The sequence below is a fragment of the Branchiostoma belcheri genome, unplaced genomic scaffold, assembly GCF_001625305.1.
Source record: "Branchiostoma belcheri isolate BF01 breed outbred unplaced genomic scaffold, Haploidv18h27 scaffold91, whole genome shotgun sequence".
NCBI classification, from domain to species: Eukaryota; Metazoa; Chordata; class Leptocardii; order Amphioxiformes; family Branchiostomatidae; genus Branchiostoma; species Branchiostoma belcheri.
This window is the reverse complement of record NW_017804587.1, coordinates 1,181,915-1,208,248: the sequence shown is the minus strand read 5'-3', so window position 1 is coordinate 1,208,248 and position 26,334 is coordinate 1,181,915. Positions and strand designations below refer to the sequence as shown.

At 41.4% G+C, this 26,334-nt stretch overlaps 4 protein-coding genes across 5 annotated transcripts; 3 read left to right on the top strand and 1 right to left on the bottom strand.

Annotated features, from left to right (window-relative positions):
* Positions 1–473: 473 nt before the first annotated feature.
* LOC109488116 (autophagy protein 5-like) lies at positions 474–5,764 on the bottom strand. Of its 2 annotated transcripts, none has more exons than XM_019792278.1 (6): positions 5,609–5,764; positions 4,895–5,022; positions 4,479–4,557; positions 3,878–4,040; positions 3,213–3,416; positions 474–2,766 (listed from the first exon to the last, which is right to left on the bottom strand). In XM_019792278.1, exons 1-6 carry the CDS (start codon positions 5,717–5,719, stop codon positions 2,630–2,632), a joined length of 822 nt encoding a protein of 273 aa, XP_019647837.1. In that variant the 5' UTR covers positions 5,720–5,764; the 3' UTR covers positions 474–2,629. The 2 variants fall into 2 exon arrangements, with proteins under 2 accessions (XP_019647837.1, XP_019647838.1); XM_019792279.1 differs by having other exon boundaries at positions 474–2,763; positions 5,609–5,763.
* A 1,203-nt stretch (positions 5,765–6,967) lies between these two features.
* Positions 6,968–20,687, top strand: LOC109488031. Its single transcript, XM_019792172.1, has 20 exons — positions 6,968–7,019; positions 7,843–7,931; positions 8,397–8,553; positions 8,753–9,614; positions 9,907–10,009; positions 10,491–10,620; positions 11,103–11,245; positions 11,757–11,875; positions 12,341–12,494; positions 12,845–13,011; positions 13,577–13,705; positions 14,206–14,422; positions 14,774–15,034; positions 15,456–17,255; positions 17,446–17,556; positions 17,853–17,989; positions 18,394–18,601; positions 19,010–19,231; positions 19,868–20,011; positions 20,505–20,687. Exons 1-20 carry the CDS (start codon positions 6,983–6,985, stop codon positions 20,685–20,687), a joined length of 5,373 nt encoding a protein of 1,790 aa, XP_019647731.1. The 5' UTR covers positions 6,968–6,982.
* Positions 20,688–20,802: 115 nt separating this feature from the next.
* Positions 20,803–22,386, top strand: LOC109488030. The gene is made up of 3 exons (XM_019792171.1): positions 20,803–20,927; positions 21,358–21,450; positions 21,999–22,386. Exons 1-3 carry the CDS (start codon positions 20,803–20,805, stop codon positions 22,228–22,230), a joined length of 450 nt encoding a protein of 149 aa, XP_019647730.1. The 3' UTR covers positions 22,231–22,386.
* A 227-nt stretch (positions 22,387–22,613) lies between these two features.
* Positions 22,614–25,674, top strand: LOC109488029 (protein gar2-like). Its single transcript, XM_019792170.1, has 5 exons — positions 22,614–22,714; positions 23,101–23,646; positions 24,048–24,235; positions 24,673–24,871; positions 25,378–25,674. Exons 1-5 carry the CDS (start codon positions 22,648–22,650, stop codon positions 25,575–25,577), a joined length of 1,200 nt encoding a protein of 399 aa, XP_019647729.1. The 5' UTR covers positions 22,614–22,647; the 3' UTR covers positions 25,578–25,674.
* Positions 25,675–26,334: the final 660 nt, after the last annotated feature.

Below are 26,334 nucleotides of genomic sequence, written 5' to 3'. Positions count from 1 at the left end.
TAAACAATATTGGAATGAAAGCTACACATACATGTCATGCAGTTATGTATTTGTAAGCAAACAAGTCTTGTATTTGGGGGAAGCATGTAATTTCGGTGAAGTCAAACTTGGGCTAGTGATGTGACAAAAACATACAGTTGTACAATGTTAACTAGACACTATCTTACACAGGGGAAAACAAGGATCATTGTTCATTACAATTTACAATTTCATACAGTAACACAGTTAATGCGCCAATGTAATACTTATTGGAGGAGGCCTGCATATGGATTCATAGACAAAACTACAACATTTTCAAACACTTGCATGGATTGAACCAAGGTCTCTGAATAATGTCCTTGATTGAACTGACTTGTGGCCAGGGCAATGACGTGTTGCAATTTTTCAAAGTGGGGGTATTGCTACATTTCAAAGTGGGGATATTGCTACATTTCAAAGTGAGGGCATTGCTACATTTCAAAGTGGGGGTATTGCTACATTTCAAAGTGGGGGTATTGCTACATTTCAAAGTGGGGGTATTGCTACATTTCAAAGTGGGGATATTGCTACATTTCAAAGTGGGGGTATTGCTACATTTCAAACTGGGAGTATTGTTACATTTCAAAGTGGGGGTATTGCTACATTTCAAAGTGGGGGCATTGCTACATTTCAAAGTGGGGGTATTGCTACATTTCAAAGTGGGGGTATTGCTACATTATGATATATAAAGGTATAGGGTGGATGGTGTGATTCCAAGTCCCAATCTCTGCTGTTATTATGTACATTCCAGTACAGTATGTGTACAGTGTTGAATACATGTTCTAGATAGGAGTATGTACATGTTGCAGACTGTTGGTGCCTTGCCCATACTCAGCGCGCTTTTGTATAGGTCTGAACAAGAAGCCAGGAATATAATACATGGATGGTTTGTACATTTGTGAAATAGGTGGTGTGCATTTTATAATATGGAAAATTCAAGTCAGATTAAACCTCACTTAAACTAAGTCTACATCAGTACATGTTCATTACTGTAATTTTACACTGTTTCTTCATCCTTTCATCTATCATGATAATTGGAGATAGATGTTGAAGTAATGCTCTAAAGAGAAGCAGTGGAAGTTTTGGGTGGTGCTTTGAAGCTTGTAGAAAATCTGTTTCACAAGAATTAAAATGTTGTTAAGTCTTGATCAAAAGTTTGTAAACATAAAGTAAAGAACAGAAGAATTGTTCTTCTTGATTGTGTAATTGGCTTTAATATACCAGAGTATGCTGGCTCTACATCTTTGTATAGTTGTCGGGAGCATCATGTAATATTAAAATCAAACACTGAATTATTGTCAAACACTGAATTATTGTACCATTTTCATTGATGAATGTTGATTTTCATGTACATGTAATACAATAGTTGTATAGACATGCTGGTTTTATATGTATTCATAGGATCATCTGTTAATTACCTATGCATATTGTCTCAGTAGTAAATACACCCTAAATGTGTAATAGTCATGAATATTAAGATATTATGTAATAGGGTAGCTGCTGTACTTTTATTGAAAATACCAATAAGTTCGGAAAAAGACAATATTATGATTATCACCTATGGTAGAAATATTCAAACAGATACTAGTATATTATTTCATTGTGATATTTAAAGTTGGTTAATTCATAATTTTTGACTATTTGCTGGCTTTAAGGATATGGGTAACCAGGCTATGTAATATATGGATACTGTAAAATTGAATGCCATTGCTTTTGTACTGTACATGTTAGCACTTGTATACTACATGGTCACTTTATGGGCAACACAGAGCAAATTAAAACTGCAGTATTTGTGTGAGGAATCAACATGGTTTTAGGTCATCTTTCTGCTGTTCTGGGTATGGAAGTATTGTTTTGGGTGGTTATCTGTTGGCTTGTGTGTATTGTTTCAGTGTAGGTGACAAGTGACATCTTCCACAACATACACTACATTTTTTTTTCCAAAGAGAAGATATATGTAAAGCTGATTGAAACCACTATGACAAAAAAATTGTGGATAATATCTTTATTTAACTAACACTGTCATTACACATGTACTCGAGCATACTATGCATCGTGAGTCCATAGTACCAATCTTTAATTGGTACAAAATTGCCCTGTAAGACATTTTTTTCAGTTTTTTTAGAAGATCCACATGTGTAGATCCCCCACATGAATGTGCCACAAGACACAATAAAGTAAACCACCACTGGACCAAGGAGCATTAGTATAAACCCTCCATCACATTTGGTCCTATATCATAAATATTTATGCTTCCATACGCAGATATTTCTACCACTACACATGGCATTCATATTTACACAAATAAGCTTCAATTAAAGTTCATTTAAGTTTGCAGGACTTCATAGTAGGAAAGGAATGTCTTTGTGTCACATAACTGCTAAACCACCTTTAGGCGTAACACACTAGTTTTCTACAGTACATGTAAGTACAAGCTGTGTAAGACCGGACTGTAAGGTTTGATCCACTCAGCTTGTGACTGAAACAATCATAGTAATTCAAAAAGGATGTCATGATCGAGTGAAGAGTTTGTAATCAGGGCTTACCACGAAAATTGCAAACATAAATCCATCACAAATATTTCATGATACACAGTACAGTATTAACATGGCTACTGTGAGTTGACTAGACAGATGTGTAGAAAGTTGTCCGGGTAACTGAAGTGTTCACTCAACCACTGTACGGGGGTCTCCATGGGGGGCTCCACACCTTGGATAACTACCTTCCACCTCCCCGATGCATCCTCTGCTGAAACAGAAAGTAACAAGAAATCAGAGATTTCAGACTTCTGGGAAGTGTTTTAGGTTGTTGTAACTGTATTGTATGATGAGGAATCGATAACACATTATTACACATTCCTGGCAACCTCATACCACTTCCTACCACCAAGGGCATACCAGGTCACAACCCTGTCAATCAACTGAAACCCAATCTCCACCCACTTCTATGGACAAGATACATATTATTATATGTACATAAAAACTCTCTATATAAAAACTATACCAGCATAAAGAGTAAGAAAAAAATCAGGCAACAAAATCTTTCAACTTGTTAGAGAAGATTTTGGTTTCAAACAAGTTCGAAGAAATTGAAAGGTTTTGTTGCCTGACTTAGTTTTAGTGCTGGTATCATATTTCTTCAGTATAGTATGACATTTTTCTTCATGATTTGGTTTCTTGTGACAACATTTTTACCTTCAGTGTTAAAAACTTGGGGTGCGACCTCTCGCACCAGGTCTCCCAGAAGCCTCTGCTCGCCCTCGTCTGTGATTGGTCGGAAGAGCCGCTGTACGCACGGCTTGTCGGGCTGGTACAGGCGGAACGGCAGGTGTTTGAAGCAGTTCTCCTCCCCGTGCTCCATCAGCCGACGGTTGATGGCCCAGAACTGGTCAAACTTGTCTGAAAAGTACATTGTAGAAAGAAATTGTGATTTAGAGAAAAATATGCAATTTTAAGAAGGGGCATGCAGAGAACACATTCATCTTTTTTCAAGCTACGCTCATTGTTGAAACCTTTGTAGTGACTTTTTAAGGTGGCCCCTCCATTGCAAATCCATGACACTGCAAATACTTTTTGTCTCCTTTATATGACTACTCTGCAACAGAATTGTGTTTGAGGATAGCCCTTGAGGAGAGAGAGCAGAGGACCTTCCTGGTGATAGTGGTTCAAACCTTGCAGTACAGTCTTACACAGCTTGTCCTTACAGTACAAAACTGGTGTGTTATGCCTTGAGGTGGTTTACTTGTTTTACAAAACAAGTTTCCCGACCATTTAACTTTTGCAGTGATTCCATTTTCATGGTGACCCTTCCACATTGGTTGTTTACCAGTTGTGCAAAACAAACAAATAAACAAACCAACCATTCTGCAGGCCCATCCACAGCTGTTTGTGGTCCTTTTTCTGCATGCCGTTGATGACCTGACCGCGGTGCTTCAGCGTGTCAGCCTCCTTCACAGACGACATGAAGTGAGACTCCACCGCATCCTTACCCGGACAGTGCAGGAGCTCATCCTCTGGGAATTTCTGGGGAAACAAAAAAGTTAACGTTTCTAGCCTGTATATAGTGGAGTGGATTCATTCTTCAAGCTAACTGACATCTAGCAAACTGCAGTCGCCCTTCAGATATCTGGAGCTGCATAGTTCCTGTTTAGAACTTTTATTCAGCCTGTCATTTTACTACATACAACATCTCTTGACTGTCTTACACAATTTCTCATTGTCAAAGGCTGGTTGAGTCTCCTCCCTGGCTATACACCTCTAACTGGAGAGACTCAATCCGAGAACTACCGGTACCTTGAGCTTAATATATCAGACTGTTTTGAATATCAACTGAGACAGAGTACAAGGAAACTATTTAAGGTTTCTACAGACATTCACAATATTGAAACTTAATCTCATCATGCAAAGTTTCCACATACATGTAGTACAGAAGAACTAACGTTAGTCCACACATTCACTCACCTGGAAATGGACCACAAGGCTCCATGGTAACATAGTACTGGAGGCAAACAGATCAAACAGGACTCCTATAGGGTAGTGCCTGCAGGGGGAGAGAAGGATAATTATACATCAAAGACAAATATGACAGACTTCATTCATCAAAGACTTCATAATGGTTAGCTAGAGAGAGAGAGAGTTACAACTTTAGTTCCAACACAAGTTCTTGCCTAGAGCTTTTGATCAGTCACTCTGATCTTCGTCAATAGACTGACCCATTGAGACAAGTTTGAACTTTAAACATGTAAGTTGTAACTTCCAACACTGATGAACCTTAATGATGAATCTTGAATTGTTGACATGACAGTGGCTTTCTAACAAGTGTGTCTAACAGTAAGATTAACCTACACGTACACTGTAAGACTGAGGAATACACTCACCATTTGAGAGGTTGTCCCTCATACTCCAGCCACATCTCCTCCCCCTGTGAGTTAGCCGTATACTTCAGGAAGTATCTCTGCACCTTGTCTGCCACCAGGGGGAAGTATGACTGTCTGGGCACCAGCAGCTGGCAACAAACATTCAAATAAGAATGTTTAGCATGTCTAGCCTGGGTGCCATCCATTTTGTAACAGCAACCCCAAAGATTTTTTAGGGGTTGCCTTTACAAATCAGATGGCACCCAGGCTATAGCATGTCAGGCTCTAGTTCTATTTAATTTCTCCAGTGAAATACCCTGTGTAGCAGGCCAAAATATACCCCTGGTAAGGGTATAAACTGCAGCTCAGGGCTACATTCTGGACTGTTACACTGTACTGGTACATATGGTAGGTTGTTTTCATCTACCAGAATACAACATCAACTAAAAGAATCTGCAAGAATGTGAAATACCCTGTGTTGTTGTTGGCATCCTTCCAACTATTGTTGTTGGCATTCTTCCTACCCAGTGTAACAGGCCAAAAAATACATGTACCCCTGGTTAAAATATACCTGGGTGTACATTCCGGCCAGGGGTATATTCTGTACAGCTACACTGTACTAGTACATACAGATGTAGGTTGCTGTCGTTCGTACAGCATCTATTTAAAGAATCTATTCATACCATTATGAATGAAAGGGTATACCCCAGTAGTAAAAACTATATCTTCACTCACATAGCAGGGTTCAGGGTGCTCCATACTGGACACCTCGTCAGCTGCAAGGTTAAATTTGATTGGCAGCCGTCCATCCCAGAGTTCCCTCAGCACTTCTCTGTCGTCTGCCATGATGTGGAACCAACCCTCGTCTATGAACCTTTGATGGCTACTACTCTCTTCAGATTTCTGTAAATAGAATAGGAGAGAATTTAAACTAATTCTTAGCAATTATCTTGGAGGGACAAAAGTATTTCTGTATAAGTTTCATCTAGGACATTATATAGAAGTGGCAGCACATCAGCAACACATATTTTTCCTCTGGGCCAAATTTTTCACTGGAAATTGACAGGGCAGGCTGCAAGGCCTTGTCTTGTGGACAGTGTAAGGAAGCTAAACAAAGACGATTCTAGTCAGATGCCAGACCCAAGAGGGACGTGATACGCCCTTCGGCGTAAGAAGCCACACGCCCCCATTGTTGCTGAGTTGACACCTTTGGTCTAATTAATCTCTCGTGCAGGAGTCTGTTCCTTGGGGACATGCTGTCCCGGCCCTGGAGCCGAGGAGCTAGCCTGTACTACTACTACTGTACCTGGCAACTGTCTGGCAACACAGGCTAGTCTAACTGATGTCAGTGCTTTTCAGTACTAGCAGAAGTATATCTATACCTGGCCGATAGTGGTAGACGAAGAAGAGGGAGGGGCTGTAATATGATACAACAAGACAACACTAGTCGCCGCCTATGACATGTATCAACTATAAAGGTAAACAACAGGACTGCACTGGTAGATTGCCATGCATGTATACTCTTCCAGTCCATCAGATATCACACAGTGGTTTATATCACACTCAGAAACGCGTAAAATTACATGTACATCTGTGGTCTCGACAAAAATATCAAGACTTCGCGAACAAAAAAGACCTCATACGTGGTGGAAGAAAACGTAAAAGAAACAAAGATTAAAAGATTGTTTCTTCTTATTTCGATAATAAACAATGAATATTGGTACCGGGGATCAGTAAAATGAATTTCTAACCGTGCCCTGCTACGAACAAAAGAAAATTTTGACTTTTTTCTCTCACCTGAAATTTCTACCTGCGAACGGGAACCATCTTGGTGCAGACTGGGGGCAGAGGTTAGCAGAATAGTCCATAATATCATTTTAAGGAGTAAATACTAATAACAAAACAATAGAAAATGTTATTCCAACCAAATAAGTTGTATCTGTATACTTATACATGAATTACTTAGTATTTAAATATATTTTCTGATATCAATTTAAGGATAATCTTGAAAACATTGCATGGTTTTGCCGATGTATTTTCTACAATTACCTAAAAGGGATGGTATCGTCCGTTTTCCCAGAGCTTGCTGGGATCGGGGAAAATTCAATCATGGCCTCTCGTGTGGAGGAGGGTAGCTCCCAATCAGGTAGGGGAGTTTTCTCAAAATTTGCATTTTTCTACTAATTTCAGCACTTTTTACCTCAGACTCCATTGCCATACTTACCCTAGCCCCGTTTTGGAAAGTTTGAATGCACATTTAGGCGATATTGGCGGGAAATTTGAGTGAGAAATTTGTGTCCTTCAATGGCCGACTTTCTGAGCTAGCTTCTCTCCCCGTCCCGACCAAAATGGACTGTTCCATTTTGTTTTCGTGGGGGAGGGAAGGGTGCGCAATGGTAAAACCCACACCGGGGGTGGGTGGGTGCAAAATTGCACCTGTCCATGCATTCACAACTTGTGGTCCTTTAAAAAAGTTTGAAAAGAAGTGCTTTTTACCCCCTATATGGGCTATTCCAAATGTATACAATGGTCCAAATTATGAGACTGTATCTGGGTCATACATTTTCACTATTTGTAAATACATAGACTTTCTCCCAAGTCATCCTTAATTTTACGGAACTCATGCACAGCTGATGTTATATTTTACTAGGGACTTCTAAAAGCAAATATTTCTTTTAGTTTTGCCCAATTGATTTTTCTTTTATGAAAATATAAGGAAAATTCATAATGTTTTCTTTTGTTTTGGTGGGTTGCAGTTGTTGTTTTGCAGAGTTTTGGCAAAATTTGCCTTGGGAACCCTAGCTCTTTTGCATATCAACTTTAATGTTAATTATTGATTTAAGTTGTTAGATTTCATACCCGTATGTTGAATTCTTTATTGCTCTTTTTTCTCTCTCGATTTCAATTCCTGTATATTTCATTGTCATGTCTTAATATCTGTAAGACACAGTTTGTTCTCTCTTCCTCAGAGCTGGACATTGCCTTCCGGTTTCTGGTGGACAACATCGGACTGAACTGGAGAACTCTCGCTCCAGAACTGGGCCTCACACCAGGCCAGGTCAGTGCCTAAATTATAGTGTTTACTACTGTTACCGCCATGTTAGACAACCTCAAGTGTTGGAAGCTCTTGGAACTTATTTAATGGAAGGAAACCGAAGATGGAAAGAAATTAGAATCAGTAACTTTTTATGCATTATAACAGATTTAAATACTATGCCTCATTCAGATTTATGAATGACAGTCAAATATCAGAAAGTTTCAATGACACAGGTTTGGGTTTTGAATTGTGGATTTGGTAATTGTGGGATTGTATGTCAGAGATCCAACTGATTCTTCTTTTCTTCTCGAGTCACCAGACACTGCTATACTCTCCCACTTCAGTATTCTGCACATGCCCTTCCTCTGGGGGTCAGGACTTCCAACAGATATGACTACCAAAATGTCCAAGGCAAAGCTGTCATATAATTAAAGACAAATCCTTCTATACTTATTCCCACCATTTATTATGTATTGGCTTATCCAGATTGGCTGGGTGACGAGACAGTGTGGAGGGAATGTGATGAAGGAAGTGTTCCAGTGCCTCTGCACCTGGAAGGAGACCTTTGCAGAAAAGGCTACAGTCCAGGAGCTGGTCAGGGCACTGCATAAAACCAAAGTTAGGCTGCTGTCTCGGATGGCAGGTATGGTACTACAGAATGTTTTGGAACAGTATTCCGGCTAGCGTGTGTGTTTTCGTCTGTTGACCGAATTTTGCTAAAGTTTTCTGTGGATTTGTGTTAACAAGTGGTCACAGTACTTGTTTTCGTCCTTTTTTTTTATCATGATTGAGTTATCTTTTGTAAGTTGTAATACAGATTCTTTTGTTTCTTGTTTCCACAGATGAAATTGTAAAGAAATGTCCCAGTGCAAGAAATCAAATGCTCTCCACATTGCCAAAACCAGGCAGGAAGCGGAAAGATGTCAATTTGTTGTCAGTGTCGCTACCCACCAAGAGACAAAGGTGGGGGACAGTTCAGAGTTCAAAGGGTACCACCAATGGGTCAAAGGTTACCTCTCCCCAAAATGTCAAAGTTCATCCGAAGCAAACGGCATCACAGGTGATTGTGAGAAAGAATGGCGGAGAAGGTAGCAAAACGTTGCATGTCAAAGGCAATACTCTGAAAAACAGTGCTCAGAGTTCTCTTACAGTAAGAGTTGTCAGGTCAGAAGGCAAAGGTCATGACCTTAAATCTAAGGGTCAAAGTTCAGTCTCAACAGGCAACAGTAGACAGTCTAATAGTTCTGCAAGCTCAGCAACATCTTCAAGGACTGAGAGTAAACTTCAAAGTAGTTCTTCTCTACCAAAGAAAGTGATGATACAAAAGGGTTCTGACGTTAGAATTGTAGCAGAAATCAGGCCCAAACAGACAACATCAAACAAAGACCTCAGACCTAGGAGAGAATGTACTGTGGTGAAAAAGGAGGATACACAGAAACCTGAGACAAGCAAGGTGTCAGAAGCCAAAGATGAAAGTTCAGCAAAGAAGGACAAAGTTGAGGACGACAGTGATCATGATGATGTTGTAGCAGAGATCATGATTCTGGATGAGAAGACTGGACGACTGGTACTGGGGAAGAAAAAGCCAGGACAGCAGGGTGTCTCCTCAAGCCAGGGTTCTGCTGCTGTGGAACAGGACTCTGTACAGGAGAATACAGACTTCTATATGAGGGAAGTGGTGAACGAGATCAAGAAGACATACAGGTAACGTGAAGGGTGAAGTATAGTTGGGCTGGAAAGTATTTTGTGTAAGAAATTGGCTGTGTTTGTAATGGGTATTGAACAAATTTAAGTCAAGACTTTGTCGTCAGTTTGTTTGAAAATATGTCAATTCTGTCCATAGCCAAATGGATTTGGGACAAAAAATTGTGATTGAATTTTCTGTTATGCAATGTTGAGACAATAATGTTGACGGTATGCACATTTTGATTGTTGTTGGTGTTTTGCTGAGAAAGGTGTTTAATGTTGTTTTATATCTGCTGTGCCTTATAATTAGGAAGTTGTTCTGTGTTCCGGAAGTGTTCCTGTTTGGGTCTCTGGTGAGGCTAAATGTAGCACATGTCTACACACAACTACAGATGGTGGACAGGGACACACAGGTAGGCAGAAACAGTTTGTCCTTCTAGTCCAACTTTTTGCATACTCAATTTGAACCATACAAGCATAAACAATCATATATCACACATGCTGCACTTTGAAGTAGCCATTTTGTTACCAATTGTTTGCTGGGTTAGGCAGTGGTCACTGGCCAGTACGCTTAAGTACACAATGCGCACATGGGTTTCCTTAGTTCTATGAATGATGCATGTCTCTACATACTTATAGACTCAGGAAAGTACTTGCAAAAGGAGTTTTGAGTGTTGAATACTAGATTAAAGATTAAAGTATATTTTGTCATCTTACATCAAATGTATCCATACCTTATCTTACCTTAGACCTTAAAGCCTCCCACAACTTTGTTCCATACGTGTAGGTTGCAATAATATTATTTTTATCAGAAGAGCAGTATAAAGCCAACATTTGACTGCAAATTAATAGTGAAAAGTAGAATATGTGTTGATTTTCTTCTCTGCTCCCCAGACCCCAGTAGAAGACATTGGTAGTATCATCACCCCCCAGGCTCAGACAGTCCGTGCCGGGACTGTCATGCTGGTCACTCCCCGTAGGATCCTCATCGAGGGGGAACAGGGCATCGGCAAGTCCACATTCTGTGAGTACTGAAGTTTACTCATTTAAAGGTCAATCCTTTTCAAGATTTAGTGAAGATTTAGTGAAAATATCTTTTCATTTCATCAGCCACAAGATTGAGAGATCCCTGGTATTCATGACTGGACATTATGTCCTTGGGAAAGCCACTTCACACAACTTTCCTCCCTACTCCCAGGTGTAAAATGAATACCAGACTTAGGTTGGGGAGGTGAAAGGCGATGAAAGGAGAGGGATGAGCTCCATCATCAAAAACTGTTCCCCACTACCCCTATACTATGGTCTTCAAAAGGCTATAGGACTACCTTTACCTTTATGTACCTTCATGTATCTTTTCTCACACATAACCGTATTGAATGCACATTGAACCTGATGAGGAAAAAAGGTGAATCTTCTGGGAAACTTTGCTGCAGTGTTATTCATAATGTACCAATTATAGATTCTAAGGATAATGTTCAGTGATGCAATGTTGATTTTCCTTGCTAGGTCACAAGATCAGCTACAACTGGGGCTGCACCCTGTTTAACGTGTATGTGCAGTTCAGCCTGGTTTTTAAGATAGACCTGAGCTCTGTCAGGGCCGACATCGTCTCTACTGTCTGTCATCAGCTGCTCGAGGTCGACACCAAGGTTTGGCTCAAACTATACATATACCCTTTTAATCATGGAGAAAAGGAAAAACTGCCATGTGTGTTATCAACCCAAAAATGAGATGTTTGAAAATTTGGCTAAATAGTGGGGATGTAATTGCAGGTTGTGATAAGCTAATTCACTTGTCTTTTCCATGAAATACATTTGCTGAATAAGTGCAGGAGTCTATATCCTCTTTATGTTAACCTTTTGCAGAAGGAAATCATACTGTTTTTTCTCTGTTTCTTCTTCCCTTCCAAACAAAAATAAAGTCAATGACCTGAGCCAGATGGCTGTCACCATGGTAACTGGTACTGTAGCAGACACCCTGGGGTGTTGGGTTACATTATGTAGCAAGTGGCAGGACAGAGCTGGAGAGGCTGGTCACCATATATCTGGATGTATTTGAGTAAGAATAAACAGAACAGTGTTTTCTTAAGGCTAGACCATGTGAAGGTAAACATTATGCATTTGTTTTGAAAATCTTACCTTTCTACTTTGTTTTCTCCAGATGAAGCGGTCGGACATGAGAGCATTCATCGAGAAACGCCAGCATGAGACCCTGTTCATCCTGGATGGGCTGGACCAGCTGCCTGCACACGCCCACCCAGAGTACCTGGCACTTATGAAGTAAGCACTCAGCTTTGTTTTGCATAACCTGTAAACTGCCTTTAGGTGTAACACTTAAGTTTTGTACAGTACAAGCTGTGTGCATGTGGGACCCGACTGTAGGGTTTGAACCACTCACACAGGTATGGTCCCATACTGTTTTCTGTAAAGTGTGGGGTCCTCTTGACAAGCTCTCTTCAAACACCTGGCTTTATATCGCATTGGAAAAACTTCACTCTGATGAATCCAGGGCTCAAAATCCTTTTTTTTGCATACCTGCACTGGTGCAGGTACCTTTAGCTGCACCAGACAAGTTTTACCCTTCACATTACACAGAAAACTGCTAAGAAAACCATTGCCATTATTCTCACACTCATAATGATGACAGTTTATCCAGCAAATAAAATCTACATTCACCTAGCAGTGTAATGAATAGCCTCCTACTTTTCACCTACTAGCATACTCATAATATTTTCCCTTCCCCAGGAAAGAGATCCTGCCCAAAGCCTGTGTGATTGTGACCACCCGTCCTCTGGAGCAGCTGCCGTGTGAGTTTGACTCCTACTACATCATGAAGGGCTTTACTCCAGAGAAGAGGAAGGAGTACGTACGCAGGCATCTGGGACGACTTTCCTTAAAGGTAAAGATTGCTTCAGCTTTTTTCCTAGAACTATATTACTATGGACATCACTTCCTTCTGAATGCTTTCCTAATGACTATAACCTTAAAGTTTTCAAGTCTAAGGTAAACGAGCATCTATCCTCACAGCCCATTACTGTATGAATCTTGTATTGTGGAAGATTGGAGAAGATAAAAAAAAAAGAGATTGACACATGTTCAGAATCTGTAAAATAATGTTAGAACATTGTACAACCAGATTGACCCAATGAGGGTTGAATTTGATGAAGGAAAAGCAAAAGTTAGTATCTGTTTTACGATGCTTACACGTACTGGCTTCAAACGTAAATGAACATTTCTGCCCCCTGGCAGGTGATTGAGGAACTGCACTCGGTGTGGCAGCTGGATGAGATCATAAGGAACCCTCTGAACGCCGTTCTGCTGTGCCGTCTGTACGAGATAAACCAGGGCTTACCGGACACATTCACCGCCATGTTCACCAAACTGGTCATGGGGGTAGTGGGATGGAACTGCCACAGGTAGGAGAACACGAAAATTGTAGACACAACCCTGTATGTACCTAAAATGATTGATTTTGAGTATGATGAGTTTGATTTGCTTCAGAAACACAAGCATATAATATTATGTACATTGTAGGACATCATACAAAGTCAATTTAGAGATATCTGGTATTGGTGTAAGCTAAACTAGCATCGTCTCTGAATTTCTGTGGGGAAACGTTCACAGTCCTACCTGTACATGTGTTTCACAATCTCTTACTATTAGGACTTACTATTAGGAGCTGATCATGCCTCAAGAGTTTGTGACCATATACATGACAATCATGAATGTTACCACATATAAATAAATCAACAGGATCAAAATGTTCCCTATTCTCCTGACTTACTGGTGTTGGCAATCGAGTTTCTAGAGACCTGACCATTCAAAGGGCTGCTATAATAGTGATGTAGTTAGGCTAGGGGCCTGATCAGTGGAAGGGCTGCTAGAAGCGTGAGGCTAGAGCCAACCTAAAACAATGTTTTTCCCCTTTTATCAGTGTATTGAAGAGATAACAGTTATATTTGTTTGTATGTTTACCTTTAGGAAGGGGATAGAGATGAAGGGAGAGGAGATCCCGAGTGCTGTACACCAGATCATCGCTAGTCTGGGCCACATCGCCTGGGAGGGGCTGCGCAACGGGCTCATGTCATTCGACGTGTCAGAACTCAGGAGGTAGGGAGGGAGAAAAGCGGCAAGAAGAAAATGTTTTGTTATGGCATGTTGTATTGGGTTATTGGCTCATGACACCTTGTTAATTTTCTTGTATTCAGTATATCAATGTTATAGAGTTATACCAAAGCTAACAACATTTTGGTGACTGTCTGTCACCTTCCTCAGAGAAATACTGACTGGTTTGACACCTAGTTGCCAGTCAGTATTGCCCAGAGAAAGGTAACAGACAGTCACCAAAATGCCAGCTTGTAAACTCCTTTGGTTGTGAGTTATTTACCAACCTAAAATTATTCACTGTTTCATGTATTCAGTTTCCACACTTTTCCAACTTCTCCACCCTGTAGGTGCTACCCAATAACCAACGAGATCCTGAAGTTTGGGTTCCTGATGTTTGTAATTTTGCCGGAGGAGCCGTGTGCACCGGTGTTTCTTAGCTGTGGATTGAATTCATAGTCTCCTGTATTCAATTTCCACACTGTTCTTATTTATCCCCCTGCTAGGTGCTACCCAATAACCAACGAGATCCTGAAGTTTGGGTTCCTGATGTTCGTGATGCCTGAGGAGCCGTGTGGACAGAGCCTGCGCTGTACGTTCTCCCACCGAGTGTTTCAGGAGATCTTCTCGGCCTGTTACATCAGCACCATGGCCAGGCTCACACCAGACTCTGAGCTGACTGCCGCGTACCTACGGCTCTGTACACAGGAGGGGTTTCAACAGGTCAGGACTCAGTCACATGGAAACAGTGTTCTAACCAATGTCTGTCTTTGCGTTATTTGACGGAATTTGAGCTGAATTTGAGCTGAAATCCTTATGTAATTTTTCACTAAAAGAGATGTCATTAAACTAAGCTTAATCTACTAGCAAAATTTGCCCCTGAAAATGCAGGAAAAAGGGTTTCAGGTGGTCAAGATTGGGCGAAGTGTATGACCTAGACCAGCTAGGGCTTTAGTGCATAATATGATGTTACAAGAGATGATGTAGGCTGATTTGTTATCTTTTGTCACAAGTGTTGCAGATTTTACACTGTTTAAGGTGTGAATGTCCTGACATAGCCCATTGTCCCCCCAGGTGTGTGTGTTTGTGTCTGGTCTTCTGAAGGACAAGTCAGAGATCCTATTCCAGCAGCTCGCAGCCCAGATCAAGTTCTGCTCGGAGCTAAACCGTCCCGTCGGCGCGCCCGGGACCATGAACCCGCTGGACGACACGCTGCACCTGGCACTGCTCTGTCTGCACGAGACCGGCGAGGTCGACCGCTTTGCGCCGCTCGTTGCATCGCACTTCGCCAAACGCCTCTTCATCTCGGATTGGTCGTCGAAGAGCTGCCTACAGGTGAGCACTACATCTGTTTCCATTGCTTTGATTCCCGGTCAATACTTGTATGCTAATAGTACTTTATTAACTCCATAAGCTTGAAATTCATACAATTCAGATACAAATGTTGATCTTCCTGGTGTTCATAGTACAATTAGATAACAGATCTATAATTACAAGTATATACAAATTTACACAAATATTACATATATAGAAGGAGCTAAGTATGTTCTTCCTAGCTCTAATTTTATTTTATTTGATTGTGTACCCTCTTACTACTCTCTTCATAATGATGAAAAATAAAATCTTTGCCAGTCGATGAGATCTGGTGAAATTTGCCCTCAACCATTAGCATTGTTGTTGCTTAAAAAAGTATTTTCCATCATTTCCCTGCTTGATTTTCTTGAAGGTTAACGCTTTCTTTTCTCTTTTATTGCAGAGTATTGTGTCCATTCTACAGTATCAGGACGCACAGCAACCAGATGAGGTACAAGAAACGACAGCTGAAGTAACAGAAACAACAACAGAAACAGCAGCAAATGGTACTGCAGACAGCACAGCAATCCAACCAGCTGAGGAGAAGAAAGAAGCTCCAGAAAGTAAAATAGGTGAAGAACAAAAGCCAGACAATGTTGAGAAGATGGACACAAGTGTACCAGATCCAAAGTGTGAAACACCTGATGTGGAAGGGAACAAAGGGGCACAGGATTTGGACTCAAAATCTGAAGAAGGTAGCAGCCCTTTGAAGAGTAAGGCTGTTGTCACAGAAAACACTGACCAAGCCACAGGCACACAGAGAAATGGGACAGCTGAGTCAAGGAGCAAAGAAGGAGACGAAGAAGAAATGGAAGTCGAAATATCAAAGGACCAAAATAAAAGCAAGGAAGAAGTTGAAAGTGAAAAAAAGGATGAAGATTGTGCTACTATTGAGAAGGATGAAGATGAAAATCATGAAGCAGAAAAAGATGACAGAAATGAAAAAAATACAATGAAGAAGAAGGATAAACAATCCCCACTGAAGCAGACCCAGGATTCCAGAACGCTAAGAAGAGGAAGGTCCAGAACATCCTCCACTCTACCAGATGAGAAAGAAGAAAAAGAAGACAGTGATAAAGAAACTGAAGAGGAACAGGACAAGGAAGCTGATAGGAAAACGTCTAAGAAAAATGCAGACGCATTAAAAGGAAGTAAAAGACTGAAGGATACAACAGAGTCATCTGAAGAAGAACAAGAGGAAGAACAAAAGGGAGGCAGAAACACAAGGAGCAGGACAAGACAGGAGAGTAGCAAGGACAGGAAAGTTTCAAGCAGGGGCAAAGACAACAGTGAAGGTGATGAAGAAGATCAGTCCCCCAGTGGAAGAGGAAAGATTCCAGAGTCTCCCAGACGATCGTCTAGAAGAAAAGAGAGCCAGCCTGAGGTATGTACTGATCCTGTTGGGAGTAGAACAAGGTCAACTGGTGAGGGGAAGAAGGGAGGAAAGGTAATTTCCCTGGCAGATGATGGTGATGATAAAAACGAGAGCTATGTCGATCCCATCGGAAGTAGAACTCGGAGAAGAACTCGGTCCGATGCCCTGCAGAGTCAGGTTGGTGGCGGCTCGGGTCCCAAGACTGCCACACGCACAAGTCCACGCGCCAAGGCTGCCAGGCGGGACAGAAGCAGTGGGAGTGAGCAGGAATTCGTGGATCCGGTTGGTCTGAGGACACGAACCCGTGCTAGAGGGGGTAACGTCCAGTCACCTAGCAAAGAAAGAAAGCCATCTGCTAAAGAAAACTCCTCTGAAGTAGATGTACAGGACAAAGAAGAGAAAATGTCAGAAGAGGAGTCACAAGAGGGTGAAGGGGAGTTCATCGACCCTATAGGGTTAAGGGTCAGAGGTCGTAGGGCAAAGAGCATTGCACGAGAACAGCTCCGGGTCATTGCAGACGACAAGTTTGAGCTACGTCGGCAGGAAGCCACCCGCGTGTCTCCGAGGTCAAGGGCAAGAGAGATGTCCTCTCCAACAAGAAGTCCAGGGAGGGGGAGGCCCAGGAAAGGTTCGGAAGGAGAGGGCAAGGAAGAGAAATCAAGACCAGGGAGAAGACAAAGCCCCAAGGGAGAAGACAGACAGAAGGGGCCGAAGATTAAATGGGGTAAAGGGGTGCAAGGGAAGAGCAAGTCTCCTCCTAAACCTAAGAAGGATGAGGAGGAAAAGGAGGACGACAAGACAGAAGAAACTGAAGATGTGAGGGAGAAGGTTAGTTGATTAGTTCTCTTGGGTATACAACACTGAAGGTTTTAAAAGAATTCTTGTACATACTTTGAGTACTCAATATAACTACATTTTGTACATGATTGTACATTGTACTTGATAATGGTAGGGTTGCCACATTGCATGAGTTGCTCTTTACTGTTTAGGGTTTTCATGTTTGAATTGTTTTATTTAGGATGCTGAGGAAACAAGTAAGGAGGACATTAATGGTGATGACAAAACCCAAAAGGATGGGGAACAGCAAGAAAAAGAGGAGACTGGTCCAGAGGAAGAGGAGGAAGAAGAGGTGGGTTTGGTCTACATTTCCCATTAATCCTTTAAATTAAGACAATCAAGAAATAAGATTTAAGATTTTACAATCTGCTGAAGATGGTAAAATTGTTGCATCTTTGATTAAATTTAGACATCACTCCATAGTGTAAAAGCAAGAAGTCCAATGATTTTTTTCAGATGCCTCAAAACAGCACTTCAAATACTTGAAAGTCATAATTATTTGTAGATGCAATGTACATGTATGTGCTCATATATACACAGTACGGAAGGTATTTCCAAGAAAAAAGCGAGCGTCTGTTTGCTCCCTAGGTTCTTGAAGAAGAGCCAGAGGAAAACCAGGCTGGGCTGAACTCCTTAGAAATCAGCATCTTTGCCAGCAACTTGCAGATCGTCTTCAGGGCCTTAAGGAACAACCGCATCATCAGGACTCTCACTTTTACTGACAGGTAAGGAACTTAGGCCTTAAAATTATGAACTGCCTCTTTATGCACATACAGTAAGTGCAAAGTCGCAAAGCCCAATTGTTTTAACGTTAGCAAACTGCCAATGGAACAAGAGGTTGGGAGTTTGAATCCCGGATTCTGTCGCTCACCCGACATACATGCTTCTGTAAAAGGTCGGAGTCATGGTCTACTGTTCATTGAATTTCCCTGGTACAATGAACCTGTAAATACTGTACATAGCGTGTGTCTTCTCTGTCTTGATCAGTGGGAGAGTAAAACCATACGTTCCTCTACAGTAAGAAAAACTGGATCAAGATTCCTTTTTGTAATACATAGAAGAAAGTTTTGAGATGATAAATTCATAATATTTCTGGTTTAAAAGACATTGTTGTTGTTTTTTTCGGCAGATTTCTTCCAGCCACACGGAACATCTGTCACCTGGACTGGTTTGACTCGCTGGGGGAGTTGTTCCTCCACAACACCAGCCTCCGTACCCTCATCATCGACTCCGCCAACTACCGCGTCACCCGGGGAGCTTTCACCAACGTGGTCACCGCCGCAGTCACCAGCAAGAGTCTGCAGACTATACAGCTCAAGTTTGAACTGCACCAGAAGGTAGAGAAACTAGTCAGTCAAGTCTTGTATTTACCAGTATTTATTGGTTTGGCTGTTCAGCACACATAGCCAGGGCAGCCTAGCTAGCCTATGGCTGTTAGAAAGTGCTTGCCCTGCTAACAAAGAGAAAATATTACAATGGAATTTGACAGCATTACAATCTATAATATTATTCTTGGTACATAGAAAATGTATATAAATGAACTAAAATAGCATCTATAATGGAATCCAAGAAATCAGTGTCAGGGCATAAAAATGTTATAGAAATTGCCTAGAGAGTCCCAGAACTTCCTTTTGAAGTCTTGTCTTTTAATGGTCAAATGTTTGGGTTCACAACTCCACATGTACTTATATCTAATTGAACTTGTAATCAAACATGAGTGTAAAAACAGCTGCTCCTTTCCTTAGGCTGAGAAGACCAGCGGTTACATCCGTCTGGGCATCCCGCTGGAGAAACTCACCGAGTCGCCGTCTCTTCAGACGGTTTCCGTTGAGCTGACAAGCAAAATGACGTCTCACGAGGAAGCCGCGAACGACGTGACTCGCACGGTCGTCAAGCTGCTCAAGAAACCCTCTAACCTTAAGAAGGTTTCCTTCACTGTTAAAGAGAAGGACAGCTACTTTTTACAAGTGAGTGGATGGCATTGGTAGCTTCTTATGTGTTTACCTTAAGGCATTTAGTGTATATTAAAGACGCAAATAGTATCTAACATCTATTTTATTTTATTCACATGGATTTTTGAGCATTGGATAGGAAGCACTTGTGCTTATGTAAATCCGCTGCTCATACAACATAATACAAATGTAGACATAAAGATGACATAAAGTATAGCATTAACATAAAATGAAAGTGGCTGGCGCACCAATACCTAGCATAACAATATTGAGATCTAACATCTAAGGTAATTGTACAGAAGATATTCTGAACATTTTATTAATCACAACTAGAGATCAAAGATCTCATACCTATTAAGATACCTTGACCAAGATTCCTGGACAAACCACTGTACAGACCTATCACACCTGAAAGTGCCGCTGCAGTACCTTTGGAAGCTGCTAGAATGCCCATCATCGAACTTGACCTTGATATTCCCCACCCTAACCTACCAACAAAGTATTATGAAAACACAATCACAATATCAAAAGTTATCCAGTGTAGTAAAAAATAGGCCCACAGCAATTTAAAAAAAGTAGCAATTTCGCTTAAATCTACACCACGTAAATGTAAGTAACAAGTTATGTTTTTCTCCCCACCTGCCCTCCCAGGTGTTACCAGTGCTGCGAGCCATGCAGGTGAACAGCACCATCAGTGACTTCTCCATCGACATGGGAGCCCAGCCCAGTACCAGGTACACTCTCGCTGCCATCAAGGAGGTCCTCACCTTCAACACTGGGCTCACTTCACTCAGTGTGAGTATGGGGTGTACAACTTAGCGGTGATGATGGTGACTTCATTTAAGACACACCATTTTCATTTGTTTCTTCTTGGGATTCTTTTTCAGAAAGAAGTATCAATATTGACAGGATAAAAAAAACAGGCCCAGGCATCCAATGATAGCCCCAAATGCTATGTAAGGAGCCATGAAGTCAGCATACTAAGCTGGTTTGTAATTCAAACAATGAATTTCAAATATTTTAATCAAACCACTGCATTAATAGATGGAAGGAAGACAAGGTCTTACCTTTAAAGAAATGGCATGGACAGTAAAATGCATATCTTTTCATTATCTTCTAGCTATTCTCCCACAATAGCCCCCATACATTGTATCTAAAAAAGATCAGATCAAAAGTTGCAAGATAGTATTATAATACAGCAGAAATTAGCAGACAAAGGGTTGAGGGACGCCAATGTTAGACAGCTGCTATCCTCTTTTACTAAAGTTCTCCTGACCCCCCTGACCAGGTGAAGTTCCACACCCCTGCCCCCGTGAACTCAGATGACCTGACAGAGGTGTTCACAGCTGTGGAGAACAGTGACCTGCGAGCCTTTATGCTGGACATGGGCTGCGGCTGGTCAACTGACCCACTGGACCCTCCGGTACTGGCACTGGCTGATCTGCTGGCTAATAACAACACCCTCAGGTAACCTATTTACAAGTCTTTCAACTACAATCGTGTAGCATAATGGTTGGGTGTTTGGCCCAGAACATGTAAGTCCACTAGCATGCACCGATGTTGTGTCCTTGGGAAAGACACTTTACATGGTTTTGGAGAACAGTGACCTGCGAGCCTTCACACTGGACATGGGCTGTGGCTGGTCTACTGACCCGCTGGACCCTCCCGTCCTGGCACTGGCAGACCTCCTGGCCAACAATAACACCCTCAGGTAAGGCCAAGGAAAAAATGTTGACTGTGTTTCCCGACCGACCCTAGAAAGGGATATAAATTTTTGGAGCTGATCGACCATTTTTAGCTCCATGATCTGACACCAGAGTGATAAAATGTTGTACAATCAGTTTCCAACATTGATATTGAAAATATGTGTCCTCACGCAAGTTTTACTTGTTAATTTTACTATGTTAAACTGTATGTTATGCCGGTGTAGTAAACCAAAGGGTGGTTATACCGGCTATACAGATACAGAGGTATTGTATAAATTCCTATAACAATTTGTTACGTTCACTCTTGACATTGGATGTGACTGGTTTAAAGCCATAGGGTGATACAGATATACAGATACACGTACATTGCATACCTGTACATAGATACATGTACAATGTATGTCTGATGTGTGTTCTAATGATATTTCACTGCAGAAAGCTGCATGTGAGGCTGGACTGTCCCTGGTCACCCCAAGCCATCAGTAATGACACCATCGCACTACTGTGTGCTGCTATGTATGCTAACAGGTGAGTGTTTCTTTAAAGGAATCCAATGTGATTTCAGGGCAGCAAAACTGGAAATATTTTGAATTCGACAATCTTTATGATTAAATCACATTAGCACATTTGAATCAGTATTTCATACTTTGGGCTTTTAAAACTGCAGACACAAGCCCCAAGATGAGTCCCTTATTTTCTGGGTGGTACCCTAATATCAACCCAGGGCTCAAAGTACCACCTGCACAAGCGGGTTAGTACAGGTAAAACTGGAGCTGTGCAGGTATTTCTGATGCCTAAGTGGAGTGTAGGTGTATGTGGATTTTTATGATCTACATTCATAGTTACCATTTATGAAATATAAAAGAAATAATGATAATGGCAATGTTTTTTTTATAGTATCAGCCATGCTTCCAAAATACTGAGTGGTGCAGGTAATTGTCAATGTTGCCTCCACCACTGCAGGTACACAGAAAAAGGCATCTAGAGCCCATTTAGGCCACAACATTTTGAGAATGACAGATCCAATTCTTCTATCGCAGTTGTATCTAAACTCTTGTTGTCTGATCTATGAACAGTACTGTCAAAGAGCTGAACATCTCAGGAATCTACACAGCAGAGGACAACGGACCCAGAATCATCCAGGCACTCCTCAAGCACAAAGGCACCAAGTTCACCATCGATATGCCGTACTGGTGGAACGCATACTGCCAGGTCAGTGTTCAAAATACATGTACCCATCTGCATTTTGCAGAGAGATCTACAATATTGCAGAAGAAAATTCCTACAATCTGCAACTTGCATTTTTAACTTGAGAAGCCACCTCCAGAGAATGGACAGGGACAAATGGCCAAAGAGGATCCTCACACTAGATGTGGAGGGTCCAAACCCCCGTGGCCGCCCTAAGAGGAAATGGTACGACAACATACGGGAGGACCTCCACCACCTGAACTTAGATAAGATCAACCCACAGGACAGAGACAAGTGGCGTGCTGCCATCAAGCCCCAGTTGTACTGTGCAAGCACGTCTAACCCTCGGAAGACGGGGAACAACAAACAATAAACCGGACAGAGAGAGAGAGAGAGAGAGGGTCGTAGTATGGAGGCTTGTGTAAAGTGTTTCCAAATTGCAGAACAAAATTTTGACTCGTCTGATATTGTAGAACATTGAAATAAAAGTATTTCTACTACTGTCAGGTGGCTGCCGACTACTGTGAGGGAATCGTCATGGACCATTACTTTGACAAGGAAGACACGGAAGGGAGCGGGAAGAAGAAGAAAAAGAAGAAAGAAGGTAACTATCATGAAAGCTCATCTGAATTGGTAAATTACATAATGAGAATTAAACTGTTCTCAAGAAACTCAAGAAAAATTGACAAACTGAAGTTTTTTTACCAAATCTCTCAGTGTTCATCAGCTATCTAACCCAAGTGCTGTATACATGTGATTTTTTTTGCACATGTGACAACAATACAAATGCCATACAAATGACAAAGTTTGTTAAAAAGTCAGTACTGCCTCTATGTCCTGACTTAGGGAAAGATGACGCAGTTTAGATCAATTTGTGCTTTATCTGACAAATGGTCATTTCTACATATTACAGGATAAATATACAGACTTGTAACAAAGATTGTAGTTACAGCACTTAACCTGTGACCCTTAACCTTTCACCTCTCACAGCTGCTACACCAAAAAAGGAAGAAAAGACAGCAGCAGACAGCAAAGAAGCCAAGCCAGGCACCAGCAGCACAGAGACAAAGACAGCAGCAGAAAGTGAAGAAATATTGACTGTCACAGACTCTTCAGAAAGTTCGGAAACAGATGAAGGCAACACATCGACAAAAACAACATCACAGAACACAGACACAACAGAAAAAGCTGTAGACAGCACAGAGAAAAGTACATGTAAGCCATCTTCATCTGAGGAAACAGAAAAGTCCAAACAGTGTCCAGAGCTCAGCAAAATGTTGACGACAGACAGCAAAAAGGTGACAACAGACAAGTCCGATTTGTGCCCAGAACTCAGTAAAATGTTGACAACAGAAACTGAATCTACCGAAAAAACAGAAGAGAAAGAAGATAAAGAAGCCGAACAGGACACAAACACCAAGGAAGGCTCTACAGAAAGCAGGGATGTAGAAAACACTGAAAAGAGGGATGGTGAAAGCGAGACACCGAGTGTAGAGGAAGAAACTCCATCTTGTAGTGGTCACAGCAAGGGTAAGGGTAAGTCAACAAGTGTTCTGTTTTTTTTAACTAAGAAAATGTTGGTATAACAAAAGCATTTTGGGCATATTTTTTACGTCAGCTTTTATTGGAGTTCAAACTCTCCTTTAGCTGTCTACAAATGTACCTATAAATTGAGAAGAGGACACAAGTACTACATAAAAGACATAGAATTTCATCGATAACATAAAGTTAACTTATGGGGGGGCCGACATTGTCTACCTGATAAAATGTTGACGTCACACACCAAAGAAGCCACGTGAGAAGTCTCACTGAGTCAGTCTACTGAGGAAGACCAGAGTGACTGGTCGAAAGCTCTAGGTGAGAGAATATCTTTCTGCTGGATCAAAAGTTTTAACTTGAAACCTTACATACAGTTGTTTTCAAAACATCTCTCACAGGTAAAGCGAAATCACCATCCGACTCAAAGCCCCCAGTAGCCAGCCATCCCGTCCCTGTGTCCACACGTAGAACCACTGCAGCGGCACTCATCCAAGCCGGGGACGATCTGCCAGAGTTCCTCAACCAGTTTCCTGAGTACAAGAACGCCAGGATGATCCGCAGTGGGCGGATCATGGTCAACGTTGAGGTATCTATCTGTATCTGTATAGCTGTTATAAGGGCCCTTCAACGTAACACCAGCTTCTGTATCTGTGTAGCAGGTATAACTGCCTTTCGGCATAACACACCAGCTTCGCAGGCACGCGGCGCAGCGGCAGCTAGCTACATGTATATCACACCAAATGACTTGTTACACCCAGTCTTTGCTCATTTAATTACAGGAGTTGTTTAATTGGCCAACTGTGCTTGGTGGCAACGAGTTCCACTCTATAAATGATAGTTCTTGGAAAATACAAGTTTTTGAACACCTCAATTCTTGGTTGATGGCGTGAGTGTTTCTCGTTCTGTCCTGGGCTGGTATTAGATACTTAGTGGTTGGTACGTCCACCTGTTAATTAGATTTTTGTACATCATGCATAGTCTGGAAATTTCTTCCAGGGATACCCACTGTAGGTTTCTTTTCAGGTGGACTGTCTGGGAAGTACAGGGTACGGCTCCGGGTTTCTCAGTGACACCTTCAAGTTAACGGAAGCCGGGAGGAAGAAGCTGGAACTGATCAAGACTCGTGAGGCTAAAAACACTGTAGCTGTGCGAGAGACTCTGTTCTGTAGCGGGAAGACTAATTGCCAGAGAGAGTGTGGTGGGATAGGAGACTGTGTCAGAGGTAAACACCATATCCTGATCATATTTTGAGAAACAACATCAAAACTTGCAGGTTTCAAGTAGCATTCAGCAAAACTGTATAGAACTGTGTCTGTTTTGATATGTCAGAGGTACAAGTGTAAATGCCATGTTCTTCACATGTATAACAGTAGTGTGGATGTTGTCAATGATCTTTTGGAAAACCATTTACATTGAAACTTGCTCGTTTCAAATGGCATACAGCAAAACTATCAGTATCTCTTTGCATTCTGCAGAGTGGTTTCATTTCTTTCACTTTCAAGATTGCAAAAGCCAAAATCATAGTATACAATCTGCAATTTTACAGCATGAAAAAAAATCAGGTTCGGGATTTAATGGTTTTAGAATTAGTTTGGAGGCTTGATTTATTTGCAGAAAGTTTTTCCAAATGGTAGAAGAAAATTTTGACTCATCTGCATATTGCATAACACTGGAGAAAATTTCACTGATTTCTGATGTCTCTGATTTCTTGTTCCCACCATGTACTAGGCTGCAACAAAGATTCCAACCGAGGCCATCGCTGTTCCTTCCGCGTGAAGCTGCACATGTACATGGACAGACTGAACTTCTGGGAAGTAACAGTGGAGGGGGAACATCTCCCCTCAGCTACAGGCCAGCAGTGGATCCCCTACAACAAGCACTCACACATGTACGTCAGGAACGGGGTCTGGTCCACACTGGACCAGTGATGGCAACGATTCTTTACTCTCTGCTGGGAAGATCTTGAAGAGAGCAAAACAAAATGATTACGAAGCAAGTTTAGACTTTAAAAACCCAAATTTTCAACTGACAGTGTACAACTCCAGTCTACTTTCAGGAAAAACAAAACTCTTTCTTTTGACATGGCCACATTGTCACGATTGTCAGTGTATAGTTATGCTGTAGAGTGCAATAGACTGCAGCAAGTCGGCAGAACGTACTGCACCTGTGTGAAACCTGTGATGTATTATCACTTCAGCAGAACATCTCACGGTGCAACGATGAGCGTTTGAGCAAGCTCAGTAGGTTCTGCTGACGTGCTATAGGTTGCAAGTCTGTTTTTGTGAGAAAATCACAGGGATTTTCTGTTAATAGTCCCAAATGTAGATATGATGTCATTTATTTATTAAATGACACATTCATTACATGTAGCTATACAAGTTGAGGTGTACATGTACCTCCTGTTTTACTTGAATCAAAATTCAATTACCGGGGTACTAGTATTAAGTGTGTAGGAAACTTGTTTCATGTCAATGGTGCATTCTTCAAGGCCCCTTGTGTATATGACATTCAATTTCCTATTGTAATTATATATATATTGAATATACATGGTATTATATCCTCAAGGTTTGTATAATATGTACTGTAGTGTCTCTTTACTCAGGCTCAAATAGAAGTCTTCATTTATCGTACTGAAGTTAAACATTGTTTTGGAACATTGTATTTACTGAAAGTTCCAACCTATTC